We start from the raw sequence: 22,724 nt of genomic DNA, 5'->3' as shown, positions 1-22,724 counted from the left end.
TACCACCTCTCTGGTGGAGGTGGGAATGCAGTTGTACTGTCTTGCAATTTTATTACAGCGCTGCTTTTGACATTTCACTTCAGAGCTTGCTCGCTCATTAGGTTATTCGCTGTGATCCTGACGTCATGTTGATAAGTAAATTATGAAAGTCCTATATTATCATAATTTAAGTCATGGGGGATCTTCAGAAATTCACTGTTTTCAGTATTTTTTGTGTAATGAAGAGGAAGGGCTACACTATATTAAATATATATACATTTTAATTTAATGTGCAATATTCTATTGAACTACATTATCTAATTTACTGTTTTCTTTATTTTGCTCTTAGTTGCTACTGCTCTGATTGTACTTTATAGCTGCTCTTATCTGTAATGTGATATTTTGTAACAATTGCAAGTTGCTCTGGATAAGGGAGTCTGCTAATAAATGAATACATTCATTCTAAGTGACTTAGAGACTGGGGGGGGGGTGAACAATGCAGCAGCGGTTCTTGATGAAGCAGAGTCACTTCCAGTAGGACCTCGTTTGTTTTGCGTCTTAGCCGAAGGTCGGAGCACAAGGAGGTTCAGTGTCAAAAACACTGGTTCAGGAGATTCGGAGAGTACCGGCGAGCCTCGGAGTCGGTCTGTTGCTTCATAGTGACCGCTACCGCGCTTCTCCTGCTCCAGTCTGCATGTAATTCTGCAGTCTAGTTCCAAAGAGCCTACCTATCTGGATTCAAATTTTTTTAAAAAAATAGACAACAGAAACAGCTCAACATAATTTATTTATTTTTTTATGTTAAAATGTACAGGAGTTCTTTTGAAAGTACTTGATTCCATACAGGGGAAGAGAAGGGAGACTGAGTCGAACTGCACAGGGTTCAGCATTGCCTCCCTCACAGCTTACAACTCACCATGTACAATTACAAAGGATACAAAAAGAGAAAGCAATATAAAACAGACAGGAATACACTCAGCTCCTTTTTACATGCAGCTTTCAAAGGCATCGGAAGTCGTCCTATACACACACACACAAAAAAAAAAAACACTAGAGAGCTTTAGAGATTTCTGTCTTTCTTCTTAAAATAGCTTTTAATATACTACAACAAAGATAGAAAATCCTACAGATGAGATGGAACGGAACGCTTAAAGGCATCATAGTCACTAAAGAGTGAGTTTAAAACTTTTTTTCTTTTTTTCTTTTTTTTTTTAATAAGATTTACCCAAGTATCCTGCTAGAAAATAGAAAGTGAAACAAACAAAAAAAATGACAAGTACCAATATTAATATGCAGGATTTTTTTTTTTCCTTTTTTTATATTATAGAAAAAACATTTTCTCTCTACAGTAGGTTTCTAAAATTGAATAAAATAAGAGGTCTGCTCTTTCAAAAGGAAGCAGCCCCGACTGAAAAATTCTGAAAAAAAAAAACCAAAATAAAAAAAAAAACAGCCTAACCGTTTTACAGTCTCGTCCCCTCCCGTTTGAAGTTAGAACAGTGAAACAACGCGCACCATATAAAACATCACGATTAAATGAACAGGTTAATGGTATGGGTTCTAGTTGAAGCGGTGCAGGATTGCATCACATCACGATTAAATGAACAGGTTAATGGTATGGGTTCTAGTTGAAGCGGTGCAGGATTGCATCACATCACGATTAAATGAACAGGTTAACGGGATGGATTCTAGTTGAAGCTGTGCAGGACTGCACCACAGCCGGTACACTTGGGGGAGGTGGGAGTGATGGACAGTTGCCTTGTTTTTTTCACTCTCCAAGCAAACTCTTCTTGTCTGGCAGGCTCAAGAGCTTTGCTGAACACGCAGTTAAAATGCGGCTCGATGTCATGCTTTGAAAACGTGTTAACAGGAAGCACTAAAACATTCATATTCTCATCCAGGAAACTCTATTATATTCATCTGAAGAAATAATGCTTTCTAGTTTAAAACCGAGGCTACACAATTATTATTTTTTTTTGCTCAGGTCTGGCACACCAGAATATCAGGAATGTAACATTGGAAGACGTGTCCCAGTGCATTCACTCATCCAGCCTTGTTACTGCATTTCAGTACGGAGTTGAAATGAGTAGAAATGACGGAAACACATCCAGAGCAGCGACACCTTGCTTCCAGTCTGCTTGTGAGAATGCCAGACAAGTCGTGAAGCTTGTTTTTGTATTTCCTCCTCCCCTTGGTTCAGACTGAACTGGTTCAGAGAGAGCCCAGGGTATGAGCCCCCTCACCCGGGACTGTCCTGACCGGAGCGGACTAACCCCCTCACCCGGGACTGTCCTGACCGGAGCCGACTAACCCCCTCACCCGGGACTGTCCTGACCGGAGCCGACTAACCCCCTCACCCGGGACTGTCCTGACCGGAGCCGACTAACCCCCTCACCCGGGACTGTCCTGACCGGAGCGGACTAACCCCCTCACCCGGGACTGTCCTGACCGGAGCCGACTAACCCCCTCACCCGGGACTGTCCTGACCGGAGCGGACTAACCCCCTCACCCGGGACTGTCCTGACCGGAGCGGACTAACCCCCTCACCCGGGACTGTCCTGACCGGAGCGGACTAACCCCCTCACCCGGGACTGTCCTGACCGGAGCGGACTAACCCCCTCACCCGGGACTGTCCTGACCGGAGCGGACTAACCCCCTCACCCGGGACTGTCCTGACCGGAGCGGACTAACCCCCTCACCCGGGACTGTCCTGACCGGAGCGGACTAACCCCCCGCCTGGACAAGGGACTGGCCTCCCCTGATTGGGGTGAGTGGGGTTTTCATTCCAATTTAAGCTCTCAATTAACATAATTGATCTAATTGTTCAATTGGACATTAAATAGTTTTAAGGTCTTTCACAGCTGATGATTTAAAAATAAAAAAAAAATCAACTTGATTCAGACCTGTAAAACATTTTGAGGTCTGAAAAGAAGTGTTAAATGTGTCCAGTTAATCAAATAATTACAGCTCGTGGTGGAAGGAAAGCCAGAAGACCCAGAGGCGCTCTGGGACCCGAGTTTAGATGCTCCTGAGCGGAGCAGACCCTGTGGCCTCCAGTGTGGGTAATGGGGTGATGGCCAGTTTTCAAACAGTGCTTTTAACATCTCCCCGCCATGACTTCTAGAACAGACCTTTTCCACCAACAACATAGAAAATGAAATTTAAAAAGGGATGTGGAATGCACACAAAGAAACAAAACATTAAAAACAAATGTAAAATATTTCTTTAAAAAAAAAAAAAAGCAGATTTTACATTTCTACATTTAAGTTTTTTTTTTCTGTAGGTAAGGCTTCCTATTTGAAAGTAAATACTGTGTGCAGGGTTCTTAAGTCTTCTAAACCATCTCTTGTATGGATGGTTTGTTTATTTGTTTCCTCCCCACCCTCACATCATCTCTCCCTCTTTGTTAATTAAAAAGCTTCAATAAAAAAGACCAGGCTTTTCCAGAGAGGAGAGAGAGAGAGAGAGAGAGAGACACAAAGCAGCAAGCCGACCTGCCACCAATCACAGGGAGTGGCCTTCGAAAAAGAGGTCCTTCATTTCTTTCCTTTTGTATTTTCGCCACTGGAGGAAAGTCAAGCCCGTTTCTTTTATTTCTCTCGTTAGAGTCCCCCCACCCCCTGCTGCCTTATTAACAATTAGTTTCAGCCCCTCCCTCCCCATTCGCAGGCTCATCTGCTCATGTAAGGCGACTGCTTGGGGACCCCTGCGTTCATGTAGCTGTGATGAGAGGGCCCCGTGTACATCATGTTGCCGTGGTGATTCGGCTGCATAGGCTGCTGTGGGTAGCCCTGCCCCCCCATCATGCCCATCTGCATGGGGTACTGGGCAGGCTGGTTCATGTAGGCCGGGTTGGTGTGGTAGCTGCTGTTCATCATGGGCTGGCCCATACGATAGCTGGCCTGCATGGCGTTGAGCGTGTTCATGTTCATGGAGTTCACGTTGTAGGCCTGGCTGGGCATTAGGTTGGGCATCATGCCCCTCTGCACTGCTAGTGTCCGTGGACCCCCCTGCATGGGCCCCCCCCGGCCGTACAGCTGCTGCTGCTGCTGCTGTTGCTGCTGCTGTTGCTGGTGTGGGGAGGGCCCTGAGGGCAGCGGGGCCGACTTGGAGCGGATAGAGATGTGGCCCTTGACTGCCATCTGGCCCTGCAAACGCTGCGTGTGCGGGATGCCCAGGCTGGCCCCGGGCATGTTGCACTGCAGCAAGGGGGAGCCCAGGCTTGGGGGCGGGGTCATGGTGGCCTGTGCCTGGGGGTGCGGGGAGGGGGCGAGCTGGGCCAGGCCGGCCGGATTTGACAGGGAGACGCTGGTGGCGTAGGAGACAGCCGGGTGGCTGTAGGTCATGGCGTGCGGATCCATGATGGTGTTGGTGAGCTGCTGCAGCTTGGCCAGGCTGAAGGTGGCGGAGGGTTGGGAGGAGTAGCCGCCCGCCCCAAAGTCCTGCCCCATCCTCTCGTACAGGCTCAGGGCACCCGAGCTGCCCGATTCAGGGATCTCCATGATCATGGGAGTGGAGGTGAAGCTGTTGCCCATGCTGCACTGGGACAGTGGGGGCGGCTGCTGCTGCTGCTGCTGGGGAGCGCGGGGATGAGGAGGGGGAGGTGGCGTCTGCTGCTGCTTCTTCTGGGGCTGCTGGTTGCTGCTCGGGGGCCTCTCGATCACGCAGCTCTGCGGAGATTTGATTTGAAGATTTGAAGAAGACTGAGGAGGAGGAGGTGGTGGGAGAGGGGGAGGGGGAGGAGGAGGAGGGGGCTGAGGCTGCATTAAACTACAACTGCTGTTCATCCCGGTCATCTGGGTGATCACACAGCTACTGCCAGAGGTGCTGCTGCTGCTGCTGCTGCTGCCGCCGCTGCTGCTTTGGGACAGAACCCCCCCGGCAGACGTCAAGCTTCCTCTCGCCCCATCGCCGGCTCCGAATGAGCAGCTGTTGGCCTGCTGGTTGGCCTGGTGATGGTTGATGTTGTTGGTGCTGCTGCTGCTGCTGCCAGCGCTGCTGCTGCTACCCCCCATGCTGGAGTCGTAGCTGCTCGGGTTCTCGTAGTTCTCCGTGGTGCTCTCGATGCTGCCCAGGTCGCTGAAGCCGCTGTCCACCACCTGCTGTGAGTGATCAGGAACCGAGGGCACGTCCATCATGGGGCTGGTCTCCATATTCTGCAGGGAGGGAGCCGAGAGGGAACCCTGCTCGGGGCTGATCTGGGTGTAGCCTCCACCCCCTCCTCCTGCCCCTGCCTCAAGGCCTGGGGGCACGCTGGGGCTGCTGGCCGAGCGCACAGACTGGCTGGGGTGAGGGTGCCCTGTGGAGATGGGGCTGGCGTGGCTGCAGTCCTCCCCTAGGGACAGGGAGCGGTCCCCCTCCTCCTCCTCCTCCACCTGGTTGTAGCTCTGCAGGGTTTGGCAGGCAGCCAGCGTCTCCTCGCAGTCCTGGTAGGCCCCCTCTTCATGCTCCTGGGTCAGGGACTGCACGGCCTGCACCGTCTCCAGGTCCAGTTCGCTGCTGTGGTGCTGGTGCTGGGGGTGGTGTGGGAGGTGATTCAGATGGTGGTGGTGTTGATTCATCTCTTCCTGCTCCTCTTGCTGCTGCTGCTGCAGTTCTGGCTCCATCAGGCTGCTGCTGCTTTCCTTTGCCCCATCTCCTCTCCTCTCCTCCTCCGGAATGTGAATCTGCTCCAAGTGCGTTTTGTTGGGAACATGCTCTTCCTCAGAGTCCACGCTGTTTTTGATCCCCTCCTCCTCCTCCTCTTCGTGGTTGTTCTCTTCTGCGCTGGTGTCTAAAGTAGTAGAAGCAGTCTCCTGTTGCCCTCCTGCTGGCTCTCTCTTGGTAGCCTCCCTCTCCCGCTCCGCGCTCATTCCCGTTGCCATTGGACTCTTCGTCTCCAGGGGGCCGTCGTCTTCATCGTCTGCGTCATGGTCATCGCTGGGGTTGCCCCCGGCCACCTCCTCCCTCTCCTCTTCCTCCAGCTCCTCTTCCTCTGGCCTCCCTCGCCTACCTTCCGAGGACTTGGGGAGGACGAGAGGGAGAGGGAGAGGAGGCGGCTGCTGCTGTTGAGGCTTCTCCTCCTCCTCCTCTTGTTCTTCTTCTTCTTCCGTTCCCGTGTCTTTCGGTTCGGCTGCAGAGCTCCCGGAGTCCCCCGGAGCCACAAGTGTCTTGGACGCGCCGCTCACTTTCTCCCCCCCCTCCTCCTCCTCCATTTTCTTGTTTGCCTCCTCTAGCTGCTGCTGCTGCTGCGTCCGTCTCTTGTGGATCTCCCCGCACTCCCTCTGCTCTGCGGCCCGTGCCTCTGCCTCTCTCTGCAGGTAGTAGCTGCGCGGCTTCCTCCCGGGCTTCATCTTGGGCCGGGCTGGAGGCGCCTCTGTCATGGGGCTCCGGTCCTCCTCCTCAGCTGCTCCAGGCCTCCCCTTCCAGTGCAGGGGCTTGCGGCTCTTGCCCTTGGGCCAGCCTTTCTTCTTCTTCTTCACTGGTGTCGCAGGCTGCAGATCCGAACGCTCCCCGTCCGGGTCCGGTTTACGTGGAGTCCAGACAGGCTTCAGGACCGGAGTGTCTGAAACGAGAGCAGGAGAAGGCAGAAGGCACTGAATGGGTTAAATATATATATATAAATATATATATATATATATATATATATATATATATATATATACATACATACATACATACACACACACACATACATATTTTTTATTTATTATTTATTTTTTTACATTTATTTGTGAGCATATTACAATAAATAAAATACATAAATTAATAAATATCCTTGCTCCCTGTTGCCAAACAAATAACATTTCCTGAAAACTGAAATATATTTTTTTGTGTTGGATGGTATTATTTTTCGCTGGTCGGTTCCTCACCTTCCTCTTCGGACTCTCCCTCGTGCTCCCGCTGCTTCCTCTTGCCGGAGGGCGTCTGTCGGAGAGCGGCTCTGGCAGGCAGGCAGCGGCGGTACCCCCGTGTGAAGGAGCTCTCCAACGTGGGCTCCAGCCGTGGCATGGACCTCTCCGAGTCCGAGTCCACGAAGGGCTCGTCCAGCACCTCGGTGGTCTCCGAGATGGTCTCCGTGACAACGCTGCTGTGCGGGTGACTGCGCCTCCGCACTCGCTGCTTCCTGATAGGCTTCTGAGCAAAACAGACAGAGAGAGAGGAGGGAGACAGTGAGAGACAGATTGTAGGACTACAGCAAATACTATACAGGGATGGAAGGAAGACTCCCATTGCACAGCAGTTTGATCCATTTCACTGTGAGTTTAATAACACACCTGAGCTTGTTACCTAGACACACTGGGGCTGATCAAGCTCAGAGTTAAACCTGGGGTGGGTGAAATTGCTATACAACAGGAGTCTTACTTCCATCCCTGTCATACAGAAAACAAAAGTTTGTTTTTACTCACTCTGCTAATCAAAATAGTAATTAATCAAATTTTCTGGCTTAATTAGAACTTTTGAAATGTTTGTTATTAAATGTCTGCTCCAGACTGATTTGAGGGAGAATCTGCAATGAAATATAGAAAATCGCCCCAGAACCGCGGTTCACGTTACATTCCAACATTTTCACTGCTCACATGAACGACGAGAGGACTCTGAAAGATCAGGGGAGCGCGCTCTCGTTACCTTGCACTTGAGCATGGGTTTGGAAAGTGCGGGCGAAGAGCTGGCCCCCTCATCCTCCTCCTCCTCCTCCTCCTCGCTGCTCTCGCTGAAGCACCTGCTCCTCTGGGGCTCCATGGCTCCCTCACTCAGCCTCCTCTGTGGAGGCCTGCCCACCTGCCTCCGGGGCCCCCCCTCGCTGAGCCGTCTCTTCAGAGCCCCCTTCTGGCCCGGCCGGCCCCTCCTCCTCGCGGGCTCCCCTCTTTCTCCCAGCCTCCTCTTGGGAAGAGATGGCTTTCTGTCCACTGCATGCAGCGTGGGGGGGTGCTCCTCCCCTTCCCCTTCCTCTTCCTCTCCCTGGGACTCCTCTACTGCTGCCTCTGCCTTCCCTTTCAGCCAGAGGCGCCCCCGCTTCCTCTTGCCCCTCCTGCCGCGCCGGGTCTCTCCGTTGGTGGTGGGAGGGTGCAGTGGTGCCCGGTCAGCTGTGAGAAGGCGGCTGGCCGCAGAGCTGGGTTGGCTGGAGGAGGTTGTGGACGGGGTCTTGCTGTTGGATAACATGGAGAACCGCTTGCCACCCTCTTCCTCCTTCTCCCACGAATTCAGTAAAGGAGCTGCAGTCTGCTTACTCTGCCAAAGATACAAAAAAAAACAGGAATTACAAAAACAGTTCATTTTTATATGAATTCTTTTAATCACCATGTTGACCAGGACTGCTGTTCTGTGATCATCTTTCTTTCCCCAAAACGTTTGCTAGTTAATTAAATTGGCTTCAAGGGAAAGCAGTCAAACACATTACTAAATGTCTCTAAAATATCAATTCCAATTCCTTTTGAAGCATTGGGAACTGAATTTAAAAAAAAATTGCAATTGAAAATCAGGAATTGACCCTGACCCTGGCCAGTACTGACTGAGGCAGATTTAAGCCTGACTCTGGAGTGTGTACTGACCTCCTTGCCGGGATCTCCTCCCCCCTGCTCCTGCTCCTCCTCCTCCTCCTGCTCCTCCTCCTCGGACAGCACAGTGTTGGAGACGGTGACGGGGGTCCAGTGCAGACTCTCGGGGTGCAGCTCGATGTGCCGAGGCCGAGCTCGCAGCCTGGCCATGTGCTCCAGGATCATCTTCTCTCTGCGGAGCAGCACGAGCCTGCAGGGGGCGAGGCAGGAGAGTCAGAGTGGATTCAGGACAGAGCTCACTGGAGTCTAGAGTCACCTCTGCAGCACAGTCACCCAGGAGGAGCATCCATTAATACTGATACATGCAGGCACCAAGAAAGCAAAGAGGCCAACTGCTAACATCTTAAAAGAGAAAGTGTCAAACAAGACGCCCACTGCACAGCAGTTTCATCCACTGCTTGGTTTTACTATGAGTTTAGTCAGACACACCTGAGCTTGTTACCTATACACTGGCACTGGCATTACAAACCTGAAATGGATGACACTGCTGTGCCATAGAGGCTGGTTTAATAGACCTGGATTAGCACTAGGTGTTGGACTTCTTTGCCTAAAGCAATATTAGTGTGGATCAGGGTCTGTGAAGCTAGCACTGGGAGTGTTTCTTCCCCCGCCCTGGGCTGGCATTTGAAATTGATGTTTTGCAGTGAACCCGGCTGAGTGCTTACCGGCCCCCGCGTGGCTCCAGCATGCCCAGCTGCTGCAGCGTGGCGGTGATGTCCTGGGGGCAGATCCCCGTCAGCTTGCTCAGCTTCTTGATGGTCAGCTGCTTGTCGTGGCAGTGATGAAGGCACTCCAGGAGGACACTCTTCCAGTATGCCATGTAGGAGAGGCGGCCCAGGTCTGACAGAGGCTTCTCCGGGGAGCCAGCCCGGCCCTCGCACTTCGACAGCAGGTAGCCTGCGGGAGGGGAGGGGGAGAGACGGGGGTTACACCCGGGCTGGAGCATACAGCTGGGACGATCTCATAACCTTCCAATACTCTTTCAAAATATAAAATAACCTTCCACTTTGAATTGGCTATTGTACTGTACTTAAAATCCATCAAAAGAAAAGGACTGTTCTGTGCAGCAGAATGCAGAAGACTTAACGGCCCAGAAAACACCACATTGCAGAGCAGCTTGATTCCTGGTTTTACTGTGAGTTTAATAAGACACACCTGAGCTTGTTACTAGAAACACTGGGGCTGATCAAGCTGGTAGTAAAATCTGGAACGGGTGACACTGCTATGCAATAGGAGTTTTAGTCCCATCCTGCACAACAATAATTTATTCCCCCCTGCCTATAAAGCCAGAGAGATTTGTCTGAAATGCACAGAACTCAACTGTACCACTACACTTGCTCTATTAAATTGCAGATTATTCAAGTGAATTAGGAGAGGTTTTAGCTTGTCCCTTTCAAAGCTGTACTTTATGCTGACTGATCCGCGAGCGTTGAGTGCTCTTTTCATCACTCCCGGACAGTCAGTACTCACTGAAGTCGATGAGGAACCGGCCGTAGCCCTTGCGCTGGTACTGTGGAAGAATCATGATGCAGGACACGTTGTACTTCTGCTGACAATGCTTCTCCTGAACGAAGCAGAGGGAGACAAACAAAAACACTGAGATCTGCACAGCATAGAGAAACGTCCACGAGCTACACAAAAATCATTGGAGAACGTCCAGGCCGCAGGCCACACACATCTCCCCCTGCCAGTCCCTGCTGGTGACAGGGCTGCACTGCCCCTGTTCAGATGAGAAGCACACACAGCCCTCCCTCGCTGCTGGAAGATTGAATACCGTCGCTAAACTCACGCCCTCCATACTTTTGATAAAAATAGTGAAAAGTAATGACAGGAAGCACTGTGTATAATATGAATGGATATTACAGCCCACACACTGTGTTCTTTATCCAAGATATGCACCAGGGATGACAAAACTTTTCAAAATGTTATTTTAAAAGAATCTGTCCAAAAGGGTTACTGCTGTAAAAGACATGCAGGTCAGTACAGTTGCAGTGTTTATACAGTACTGTGTGTATCAGGTTATTTTTTCAATATTTATTCAATTTTCCCCATATCCCCTTCGATCACAATTTATTTACAGTTTTTGAAATTTTAAAACAGTTTGAATGAACTCTATGGAGTTCGAGAAGCTGCCCTGCCAAAACTTAAAAAAAAAAAACAAAAAAAACATTATGCATTATAAAATAGATATAGATAAGAAACTTAACATTTCTACACACAGTGACTGACAGGGATATACACATACATGAGGATGCAGCGCATGGTCAGGTGACCCACCTTGGAGAAATACCCGACCAGGTGGCAGCCCTTGGCATCATTCTGCGTCAGCACGTAGAAGAGGAAAGGCTCCACGTCGTAGTAAAGCGTCTTGTGGTCCAGGAAGAGCTTGGCGAGCAGGCAGAGGTTCTGGCAGTAGATCGTACTGACGTTCCCATCCACCTGAACACAGGAGAGAGGAGTCAGAGAGAAACTGAGCCACACACCAAGAGGACAAACACACAGGAGACAGCGAGAGAGAGGAGTGAGAGACTGAGCCACACAGCAAGGGGACAAAACGCACAGGAGACAGCGACAGAGAGAGGAGTCAGAGAAACTGAGCCACACAGCAAGGGGACAAACGCACAGGAGACAGCGAGAGAGGAGTGAGAGACTGAGCCACACAGCAAGGGGACAAAACACACAGGAGACAGCGACAGAGAGAGGAGTCAGAGACTGAGCCACACAGCAAGGGGACAAACGCACAGGAGAGAGAGGAATCAGAGACAGACACACAGGAGGGAGAGACTGAGCTATACAGCAAGGGGACAAACACACAGGAGAGAGAGAGGAGTCAGAAACTGAGCCACACAGCATGGGGACAGACACACAGGGGGAGAAAGAGAGAGAGGAGAGAGATCTACTGCCTGCTCATGACTTTTTTTTTTATAATTATTTCTGATGAATGAATGAATCCCAGCAGGCAAAAAAAACTAAGCAAAACAGAAGGGAGTTGCACAGAGACACTGACCTCGAACACAGAGACGCTGCCATGCCTATAGATCTCATTGGCAGGCGGGTGGAACCAGCCACACTTCCTCTTGTGTTGGTAGAGGATGCTTCTGCTCTTCATGTATCGGAGACAGAACTCACACAGGTACAGTTTGGGCAGTCTGGCAGAGAGCAAAGCAAGCCAAACGACACCGTCATTGTAAACCACGAACAGCCAAACGAAACGCCACGCTGCAGGACGTTCCAGATCCACTACATCTGATTTCTCATCTCTTGCGATGCTCGGCCAATTGACTTCTTTTCAGCTGTTAAACTCAAGTCCTTTGTTTTTTTTGTTTTTTTTTTATAATAGGAAGTGTTCTGATTTGAACGGAAGTCATGTTTTTTTGTTTAATTCTTATGCACAACAGTGTTTTTAGTTACTGGATCGTCAGTTAAAAGTTTGTTCTTTATTTTGAAAAAATAAAACGTCACTTCATCGATTATCGTTGATATATGCCTGTACGATAAATCGAATGATAAATGAGGTTCCAGACTGCACCGCTATGATCAACTGTACATATTAAACTCACATTGCAGAAGTGAAGTGGGCAGTGAGAGGAGGTGCGATACACCTGCTGGTTCCTGTCCACAGAGAGGGACAGCACTGGAAGGCCCTGCTGGTGACGGGCCAGTCTGTATCAATCAGTGCAGGGTTACAAACTAGCAGCCCGGCTGTCTAAATACAGCTGACCTGGCCCTGCAGCTGCATGCAAACTGTACAAAGCAGCCAGACCTCAAGCGTGCTCCGACCTACAGCTCTAAAATGTGCTTCTGCCTCAGACACAGCACCTGAAACCATGGACACAGCTAAACAGGATGTGTACCTCCAATTAGCCCCTATCTGTAAGCAAAGATGAAAGCAGAGAGGTGGCAAGTGTAAACCACATTGTAGGCAAGTGTAAACCACATTGTACGCTCACTGCGTCTGTATGGAAAAGCATCTCTGCTGCTAATTTCAGTTAATGCTGGAGTGCCAAAACAGCCCACCCACAACTCGTATGAATGCCTTTTATCTTCTGCTTAGTTGAATTATATTTAACTCCCCAGTTTTTTTTGTTCAATTGTGGTTCAAGTACTTCTGTATGCATTGCATGAAAACAAGTCATCGATGTTGAACAATAAATCTGAGCCATGGTTTCCTAACAGCTAGTGCAAGCTTAACAAATTAAAGCAAGGACACGGGAATTCAAAAGCAGAGAAAGCCTTTCAAGCGCACTTTCACTTTCACATGAACTCCACAGCACCTGGGCGTCTGGGGATTCTGCCAATCGGCCTGGCAGTGCAGGAGCGTTTATTTTAGTTTTCACTGAGTTACATTTCAGGTCACTGGCCTGCAATAACAATAATAATAAAGCAAGCATGCAGGGGAAACTCGCTTAAAGCATGGGAGATCTACAAGAGCAAAGATTACAAAAGCAGTTTATTTTATTTATTAAAAGGTCAGGGTTTAGTATTTCTGCACTAGCTTTGGGTCAGCAGTAATACTGAGAAACACTAAGTATAAGCTGATGCATTGTACCCAGGCTGTGCTGCAAGTCAAGCTTTGTGACTCATCATGTGCACAGCGTTGTACAAGACAAAGCCCGGGCCAGACTGTGGTCCACGGGGTGCAGTGGAAGTGGAGGCTGTACCTGCTGTATTCCTGTGGGTATGGTGAAGAGTACCACGTCTGGATCTCATACTTCCCAAACTCGATGACCGAAGGACAGCGCACCTGTGGATCTGGGGGTCCGGTCACCCCGACTTTCTGCAAATCCGAAACAAACAGACAGATCAGAGGTCAGAAGCTCACATTCCATAATGCACAGTGCCTATGACCAGGGGCCAGGTCATGACGAGGAATCACGGCACCCGAATGTATAGCTATGGCCATCACCCTAGAAAATGAACTACTTTTGCTTCATTAAGTCGAATGAAACCTGCTGAATAACGTTACGTTAACATATTGAATTACACAGCGCTTTGTAGACAAATCGAAAAAATGTGGCATTTCAAATCTAACATGAAACACTGTACTACTAACGTTTTTTCTATACCATTTTGTAGTTTCTACAAGATGTTAAACAAACATCTAAATTATGTAAAAAAAAAAAATATATATATATATATATATATTTATAACGCTGTATGCTGTTACTCTGCAAGTCGATATTCAATAAACCCAGCTCCATTGTCATACTGAACAGTAGACTGGCTGAGTCCAGGATCTCAACTGATTTTTGTTGGCAGAGTGTAAACAGAAGTACTTGCCCAGTGTTCAGCACCATGCGCTTCATAACACCTCCTTCCCAGGTAACCTGCGTTACTGACTGCATGTCACTTCACTGACTAATCATTAACACAGCGCTCTTCTTTTCCTAAACTACTAGCTTGTTTTGAATGGAAACTTACAGCTTGTTTAACCAAAAGGCACAGATGGTCTGCTCAATGAGAGACCAAACAAACAGAGAACACCAATGCAGGTTTGGTTTTATTTAATTAAGTCATGTATTAAAAAAGGTCTGACTCCTCCCCCCCAAATCAGTAAGAATTGCTAATGAGGATTTGTAGTAAATAGCTTTTAGAATATAGTCCAATGTGTCCACAAACATTCACACACACACACACAGATGGGACTACCTGCTCTGCTGCTGCCTCTCCCAGCTCCCTCTCCTCTCCTTCCCTACTCTCTGCCAGCAGGATTCCCAGTGGGAATGCAGAGGCCCGGCTCCAGTACAGCTGCATGCACATGGAGGAACAGCGAAGACACACAGACACACACAACAACTCTGACACCCGCGGGGCAGACAGGCTTCTGTGCTGTGAGCTGAGCGGAGCTGAGCACACCTGCTCTGGGGCCCCTCACCCTCTCTGTGTGAAAATACATTTCCGTTTCCCCAGATGCTGTGCTGAGAACAGCCGCAAGCAGAGAGTGGCTCAGACCGAACTGCTGCTGCTGCTGAATTCATTGGTTTAAAATCAACCAACTTGCTTCCAATTGCTTCTAACAGTTTACTTGTGACAGGACACAAACCAAGGTCGGTTAATCAATTCTAACATGTCACTGACCAAAATTGCAATTAGCGGTATTCTGCTAAAATGAGCTTCTCACAGTGGCAAAGGAATTGGACTTGCCCCTGACCCTGGACACAATGTCTTTATGGAAACCTCTGTTTATTTAGCAGTCTGACCCCAACAAAGGGCAATTCAGAGACCTCACAGTGATGAAGGGCTGCTGCCAGAGTCTGAACTGGGTGGAGCCCCGGGTTACACAGCTAGCAGTGAAGCGCTCCACTGGACTGCACAAGAGCCACAGCAAACCAACACAGCACTTCCCATAGCTTGCGATTTTAAAATCAGGGGTCCTCTCTCTTTCAGGGGATCGTTTCTCTTATTAATCATCCCAGATCTCCAGGGATGCCGATTTAAAAGCGGGCTGCGTTTAATCCAGGAGCTTCTTAAAGAAAGCAAACAGTTAACTGATGTCTAAAAAGAGTGATTAAATTTGTCATATTTTAGAATTGTTTCTATTTAAAAGGAGATGCTTTTTCTTGTTTTTAGAACTGGGGCTTGGCTATAAAACTAAAACTAAACCTTGCTGTGAATTTGAATCACACTGCCTAAAGCTATAACAAAAACAAAGCACTTGTGATTTTCAATGGGGCATGCAAATAAAAACAAGAACACAAGAACAGACAAACTCCACACTTTCAGCTGACTAAAGCACAGTGCAGTTACCATTCACCCCCACCCCCCAAGCCTGTATGCTGAGGCTTGTATTGTAAGCTCAGCCTGCTTGGGGCCTCTCCTGCCTGCCATCTACACACACACACACAATGCAAATAAGTCATGCTTCCAAAAAGAATCGCAGGGAGAAGAATAGCAGGCTGCTTCCCTCAGCGCTCCTGCACGGCTCCCTGTGGTTCCAGGCTGTCTGCTCATCAGCCTGCCTGCCTTTCTTGGGATCACAGGGAGTGAGGATGGGAGGGAGAAGGGTAGAAGGAGAAGGGCTTTCTCTCGTGGGGTATTCCGATATTAAAATTACTACTTTTATTAAAACAAGAAGCTGTTCAGAAAGCATTGTAATATGGAATAATGCAAAACAATGAATTGCTTGCATGCATAAACTAGATCAATAAATAATAACTATAATCATTAAAGCTGCTTGCATAACCTTGCTGCCACATTCAATTTATAAAATAGGCTTTACCTTTAAGAAACTGTTGGACCGCATCTCTAAGCCTCTACTTATGTTTAACACTTTGAGGTACAAATAAAAACAATGCTAACTTAATTTTGTGAAACAAGGTTTTCCACAAAACAGGGTTTCAAATGTACCGGCAGGCTGGATCGGGTCAGTCACCCAAATGATCAGTTTCCTCCTCGTGACACTTGAGTCGCTCTCAAAATGTATTTCTAAAAAGAAAGCACTTGAATAAGCAGCATTGGATTCCTTGTGTACCTTCAGGGGTTAAATAAGAAGCAGGAATTCCCTGGGATAATCCCCCTGCAGAGTCAGGGAGCCTTTTCCGTGTAGGGTCAGAGGGCAACAGGCAGCGTTTAGTCACATCAATCATCCCGGGGGAAGCAGCTTGGAGCTCAGTGCAGGAATGCAGGAGCACCCCCTCCACACGCAGTGTGGGAATGCAGCTTTCAACCAGGCAAGCTTCACAGGGTTTCCATTTTGCAGCATTGTACAGCATTTCAGAGCCATTATTTTTTTGGGATTAAACCGCCATCAGAAGGACCCCCACCTATGAGAAGGTGCATTGGCATTAACCCTTCGATTTCCCCAAAGGTTTGGTCTTGTAAGGGTAGTCACGGTAATTCAATATAACTTCATGGAGTGCCTGCCCTGACTCCCAGCTGAGAATGCTTACCTGTAGTGCTAGCTCCTGAATGTGCCTGAACAGTTCAATGTCTTTCTCTGACATGATCTCCTGGCTCCCCAGCAACCTGTCTTCACCATCCCGCCTGTCATCCCACGAGTCCTGATTGTCTGGAGAGAGAGAATTAAAATGAAAACGGGTGCGCTCGGGACACCTAGATGTCTCTATTATGCAAGAGACTGCCATGTGATCTTCCATGCAATCTGTCAGCTGGGACAAAGTGATTCCTTATCAAACCAGACCACAGTCCTGCCATTCCCAACATGTTGCATCTTTACTGCTTCATTTAAATGAATCTAAAATATATATAAATATATAGCAGTGTTATTAAGTGGCGTTGCGTGTCTACTTCAAAGTCTTACAAAATGAAATACAAAAAACCAAAGATGCTCACGCTTGAAAAACAAAAAAATTCAGGTTGTGTGTGTGTGTGGTATGTCTTTGGGTGGGAGGCAGAACCACTTCACTAACCCTGCTCACAAGACAGCAAGCCTCAGTGTAAGACACCTGGCACTATCCCTGCTGAAGAACAGGCTTATTAAAGGCGTGGCCACGGCTCACCTCCTGGCCAGTCTGAAGTGCTGGATTTGCGCTCCCCTTTCTTCCGGATCCTGTATTGCTCCGAGTAGTCCACCACCTCGCCCCGGGCTTTGCGCCCTTCCGCGGAGGGGGTGAAGAATTTGGTCAGGCCGTCGATGAGCCCTTTGGTTTTTTTGTTGAGCCGGATTCCCGCCCCGTCCCCGAAGTCGAACAGCAGGTGGTCGTCGCCAGGGTAACCGCCTGAGGAGGAGGACGAGGAGCAGGGGGAGGAAGGGGGTGACGAGGAGCCGCGGGACAGTTTGGAGAGCTTGCGCTTCCGCCCCCGACCCAGGCCCGGCCTGCCACGCAGCTTTTTAAAGGGGCCTTTCGATCTGAGGGGACGAAAAACAAACAAACTGCCCTTTAATACAGAGCCTGTGACCGTCCCATACACTGGACTCTCAGCTGATACACTATCCTTGCACTATTATAACACTGTAGATACAATTTGTTGTAATCCTAACTTGTTACTTCTTACCTCGTAGTGCATTCTAGCAGTACTTGCACTTACTGTAAACTACGCTATTTAAATGTTCTTTTTGCACTGTAACCTTGTATTGCCCTGGAACACCTGTAAGTCGCCTTGGATAAAGATCCATTCCTGGTTTTACAATGCATTTATTAAGACACACCCACGCTTGTTGCCTATACACACTGTAGCTAATCAAGCCACAATGCAATAGGAAAATACAGAAACACTTGTGAAAGGAAGCTGAAAGGAAAGGCTGGTCTGTGATAAGAGACATATACGCTGCGTTCTGCTTCTTTAACCTGTTCTTGGGACGGCCCTGTGGCGCTGTGTAGCGCCGTTTGATCTGCGCTGCTTTTTTGTGCAAGAGCTTTCTTCCCTTTTTCAGAGGCCGACAGATCTGACAGATCCACATTCCTGCAAAACACAAACATGTTGAAAAAATAAGAATAATCTATTACCATTTTTATCAAGTGTTTTTGCCCATTTAACGGCTTTTTATTTCTTCATTTTAAATAACTTTTTTTTTTTTAAAGGGCTTACACGCAAGCACAGACGCTCTCAGGAAGGCATTTAGCCTCAAGGCACGTGCTAGTCCTCCTCCAGGAACATGGAATATTTCTCTTTGACCAGAGCACTCGCAGTGAAGTGAATGGACTGCGATTCCAACTGTTCTTTGGAATCGAGCCCTTTGTTAACTTAATAACAAGGTATAACGAAATGCAGAAAGCGAATGGCATTTGTTTCCGCAATCATGCGAATCAGATGCGGGGAGAGTTACTGGAAAACCTGATGAACTGATAATTACAGAAAAGAAATGTTTTGCTCACCTTTCGGCATCCGTGTGAGTGGAGGGTCGCAGCACTCCATGTGAAACCCACGGTCACACGAGTCACAGAACAGCATGTTATCCTGCAGACACAAGGAGCAGCTATTAACACGGGGCTCCATCCTACAACCAACACACACCGGACACAAACAACTGGAGCCTAGGGGCCCAGCGGTTAAAGAAAGGGGCTTGCTACCAGGAGGGTCCCGGGTTCAAATCCCAGCTCAGCCACTGTCTCACTGTGTGTGTGAGACCCTGAGCAAGTCACTGAACCTCCTTGTGCTCTGTCCTGCGGGTGAGGCGTGAAACAAGCGAGGTCCTATTGGAAGAGACTCTGCAGCAGCAGCGGTTGTTAATGAAGCAGAGTTCACCCCCTAGTCTCGAAGTCGCTTGGGATAAAAGTGACTGCTAAATGACTAATTAATAATAATTATTAATAACTACAACATTATCACACAGACACCACCCGGTACAGCACTGTATAGACACATCACCTCTATACATTTCTGCTGTGCCACTAAAGCCTGTATTTTGAATATGACGTGCAAACTACTGCAGTTACAGACACACTGTAAACATTATAACCCTCCGACACAAGCAGTATGGGAAATGAGCCCCATGTGGCAGTCTGTGATGCACAAAGCCCCCTCTGCCTCATAGCTGCTTGGTCACCTTGACAAAGAGGCAGCTGGTTCAGCTCCTGCTGTGCCCTGGCTTGGCTTGTCACGAGACGCTCCAGGTAGCTGTTTGTTACACACATTATCTATTTTAGGACTGTTCGAATTTCGGGAACAGTACAGAGTGAGGCTGGCACTGAAGGACAGGTACAGGCTGATCACCACCTCTCTATTGGCTGAGATATGGGGGTTGGTTTATACTACCATAGAATCAACCCGCACCATCTACAGAACCTCATGTCACGTACACATGTTAAATTGAAAATCAATTTTAAAATGTATTAAAAAAATAACTTACTTTTTTTTTTTTTTTTGGTTTTCTTGGACACTTCGCGCCCCCGCCCCCCCTGTTGAGAAGCACTATCAGCTGCTCACATATAGTTTACTTTGAGTTGTTGTGATCACTTTGATCAATGTGAATTAAAGATTGCTAAATGACAAGCTTGGTTTCTTCTCACCCAAACTAAGCTGTATTAATAACATTAATAACATCAGTATATATTGTAACTCCTGAATGTGTCCAAGACTTTTGCTCAGCAGTGTGTGTGTGTGTGTGTGTATATATATAAATAATTTACGGTCTGCAGACCACACCACCTGCTATTTTTTCTCAAATGATTTTGTTGATCTGAAAATCTCTTTAAAACACAGTGCATGCTCATTTATGCTCCTCTATATCCTACAGTAAGCAGAGACTATACAGAAAGAGCAGTCAGCCGCTACTTACCGCATTCTTCCCCTGGTCTTGACAAGAACTACACGTCTTGCACTCTATGCACTGCCACTGCAAGGCTTTCACTCGAACCGTCAGCTCTGCAGAGAACTTCAAACATGACGGGTGACCTGAGAGAGAAAAACAGCAGCAGCAATAAGAATAAAAACAAATCTACTCCCATTTGTTTTATACCCTTCTTTAGTATATTGAATTGTAGTGCAGCTGGAGGCACACACTGGAGTTCAAGGTGACTTTCTTGCAAGTGTTTTTAAAGAATCCACAGGATTGCAAATGGCTGCTGTCACATAATATTATTATTATTTCTATATAGTGCCTTTCATACTCATATCATAAAGCTCTTTACAGAGGCAGGCTGTGAACTGTGCGTTATATGCAGAGTCACTTACAATACGACATTGATTTAACATCTCATCCATAGGATGGAGCACAAGGAGGTGAAGTGACTCACTCAGGGTCACACACAGTGAGTCAGTCAGTAGCAGAGGTGGGATTTGAACCGATGACCTTCTGGTTACAAACTCTTGACTTTAACCACTGGACCGCACTGCGTCCTGAAAAGCTCCACTAGCACCCTCAACCCCAGAGGCAATGTGAATGAGTGTGAATGCGTGTTCTCATGCTAGGCGGCAGGGTCAGGCTGCCTAGTATGAGCAAAATGATCCCCAGCGTCCTTGCCCTCCAGTCGCACACAGCTCCCCTATCCCAGTGTCCCTGCCCTCCAGTCGCACACAGCTCCCCTATTCTCAGTGTCCCTGCCCTCCAGTCGCACACAGCTCCCCTATCCTAGTGTCCCTGCCACCCAGTCCCACACAGCGCCCCTATCCCAGTGTCCCAGCCCCCCAGATCCACACACCACTGTTGCCGCAGTCCGCGCAGGAGATGAGCTCCTCTGGGTTCTTGTCCCGGTTCTGCTCCTTTGTCCCGAGGCAGAAGCTGCAGATGGGAATGGGCTCAGCAACCGGCTGCAGAGAGGAAGGGAAACAAACAAACAAACAAACCATCACATGAGAAACTCCATGAAGGTGACAAAGTATTGCTTACAAAGCAGCACTGGCAGCGTCCAAGCGCTGAAATTCAGGAGTCAAGTTTCTTTTAATGATTCGTGGGTCTTTGTTCCTCTGACTGGTCCATGAAATAAGCAATGCTGTCATTGTTATCTGAGCCCAATTTAATACCCAGCTTAGCTGAAGCAATTCCCACTGGCTAATCTACTGAAAAAACAAAACAAAAAAGTCTGATATGACCCTTGACGAATACAACACTGCAATGTAAAGGATACCTTTTTATCTAGTGTGAAGACAAGCTTGGCCTTGTAATGGATTAAACCCAACACACCTGCTCACTAAACAGTAGATGGCAGTATTCAATGTAAAGCTGGCTCTGTACTGAGCTCCCTGCCGCTGAACAGTGCTGGTAGGTAACTAGTCATATTTCCACTATCCAGTGTTAGTTATCAGACGCATGCTCACATGTTCTTGTTGGAGCACAGGTTTAAAAAAATAAATGTTGCAAAATAAATTTGTATTTTCACGCAGATAATATCAGAAAAACTCAAAACAAAAACTCTGGCATAAGCTTGTCCAAAAAAGCGTCTTTGGCGAGCTGAGCAAAATCGACCACAAATATAAAAACACCCTGCAAATCCACATCAACCTCAGAGCACAAGAGCCAAGGACTGCCTGTCTGTCTATCGGTGTCTCACACAGCCAAGCACAGTCTGTGCGCAAAATATTTACAAAACCTCAGAGTGGAAAAGCACCTGTCTGTCTCGCTAGACTAAATACATATGAGTTCCTGACGTCATACTTCCAGCATGTTTCATGCATCCTCTAGGTATGCCAGGCTTCCCCGACACACTGCCCCAGCTCCTGCACTGGTTCACTACAGCAATTACTCAAAAGCACAGGCAGCCCCCCTTTCAGTGAGTTCCCACACTCCTATTGAACGAGTCGCTGGCACTCTCCCTCCAGAGCAGGAGGGGAGTTCTGTTTTCAGTATAATGATCCTTAGCTAGAAAGCTCATTGCTGGCTGGCCATGTTTCCCACACAAAGGGACCGCGTGCCAGGCTGAGATACACAGCATACCAAACATTTTGCATCACCTAGAACAAATGCATTAAATAAATAAGAACTATATGAACATAATTTACAAAATGATATCACAACTGTCTACCGGAAGTCATAATAGCAGTACAGCAGTATTTCATGCTAGATTTGAAAAAGTCATATTTTTCAATTTTATATGGAAAACTCAAATGTAATTCAATGTGTTAACATAACATTATTCAGCAGGTTTAACGCAACTTCACAAAGTTAAATTTGTTCACTCTGTATAGAGGGCGACGCAAAACTTTTGGCCATAGCTGTTGTCTTACACACTTCTTAACTGCACCTTTTCCACTGTGCTCTTTAAGCAAAGGCACAACTTGAAATTTGGGGATTCATTTTATATAAATATCTTAATAAACTGGCCTACCATCACCAACACCTCACCTGCCCTTACTTTTAAATACAAAACTGGCAAACCACAAACACAGACATCCAGCATCAGTCCATTCAAATTAAAAACACACAATTCTAGAGCACCTATTTACTTCCCCTAGAGGAAGGAATCTTTCAAACACCTCTGCTGCTGAAACTATTTCATTTATTTTTTTTTTTCAGCACGGCTCTGCATACTCTTTTGAAGCCCTCAGTACAGCAGTTTCAACGTGTTCTGTTAAGAAGTCGGTACAAGAGATTTCCCAGGCTTCTGGGGTCCCACCATTGAAACAGACCCAGGGATTGGATTACCTTTCAATGCATGCAGCGACTGCCTCACGGGGCTGTCTGATGAGGACTGTGCATGATAAAAAAATAAATAAATAAACCCGCTTGTAGCAGCACCCAAGATGATGAAACTGGGGCCCATGTTAACCTTCTCTGTACTGTCGTCCCCGTCGTTCCCCCCCCCCATCACTGTCTTATCTTCCAGTAGGAAATCGTTTAACAGACACAGAGAACCGGGTGAGAATTACTGA

At 47.7% G+C, this 22,724-nt stretch overlaps 1 protein-coding gene across 2 annotated transcripts in view; it reads right to left on the bottom strand.

Moving 5' to 3' along the window:
- Nucleotides 1-2,760: 2,760 nt before the first annotated feature.
- LOC121302979 (histone acetyltransferase KAT6A-like) overlaps nucleotides 2,761-22,724 on the bottom strand; it is a 31,009-nt gene continuing 11,045 nt past the window's right edge. The window contains exons 2-16 of one of the 2 annotated variants that reach the window (XM_041233353.1): nucleotides 20,558-20,666; nucleotides 19,696-19,811; nucleotides 18,293-18,374; nucleotides 17,744-17,879; nucleotides 16,976-17,325; nucleotides 16,406-16,524; nucleotides 13,178-13,293; nucleotides 11,524-11,665; nucleotides 10,794-10,955; nucleotides 9,987-10,080; nucleotides 9,182-9,413; nucleotides 8,511-8,706; nucleotides 7,588-8,190; nucleotides 6,831-7,095; nucleotides 2,761-6,523 (exon numbers count right to left, since the gene is read on the bottom strand). In XM_041233353.1, the coding sequence (XP_041089287.1) occupies nucleotides 3,651-6,523; nucleotides 6,831-7,095; nucleotides 7,588-8,190; nucleotides 8,511-8,706; nucleotides 9,182-9,413; nucleotides 9,987-10,080; nucleotides 10,794-10,955; nucleotides 11,524-11,665; nucleotides 13,178-13,293; nucleotides 16,406-16,524; nucleotides 16,976-17,325; nucleotides 17,744-17,879; nucleotides 18,293-18,374; nucleotides 19,696-19,811; nucleotides 20,558-20,666 (5,595 nt within the window). In that variant the 3' untranslated portion in view covers nucleotides 2,761-3,650. The remainder of the gene's footprint in view (nucleotides 6,524-6,830; nucleotides 7,096-7,587; nucleotides 8,191-8,510; nucleotides 8,707-9,181; nucleotides 9,414-9,986; nucleotides 10,081-10,793; nucleotides 10,956-11,523; nucleotides 11,666-13,177; nucleotides 13,294-16,405; nucleotides 16,525-16,975; nucleotides 17,326-17,743; nucleotides 17,880-18,292; nucleotides 18,375-19,695; nucleotides 19,812-20,557; nucleotides 20,667-22,724) is intronic. The other variant, XM_041233354.1, reaches the window with a different exon arrangement.

This window comes from Polyodon spathula, chromosome 31 (genome assembly GCF_017654505.1).
Source record: "Polyodon spathula isolate WHYD16114869_AA chromosome 31, ASM1765450v1, whole genome shotgun sequence".
Lineage (NCBI taxonomy): Eukaryota > Metazoa > Chordata > Actinopteri > Acipenseriformes > Polyodontidae > Polyodon > Polyodon spathula.
This window is presented reverse-complemented; position numbering and strand designations above follow the sequence as displayed.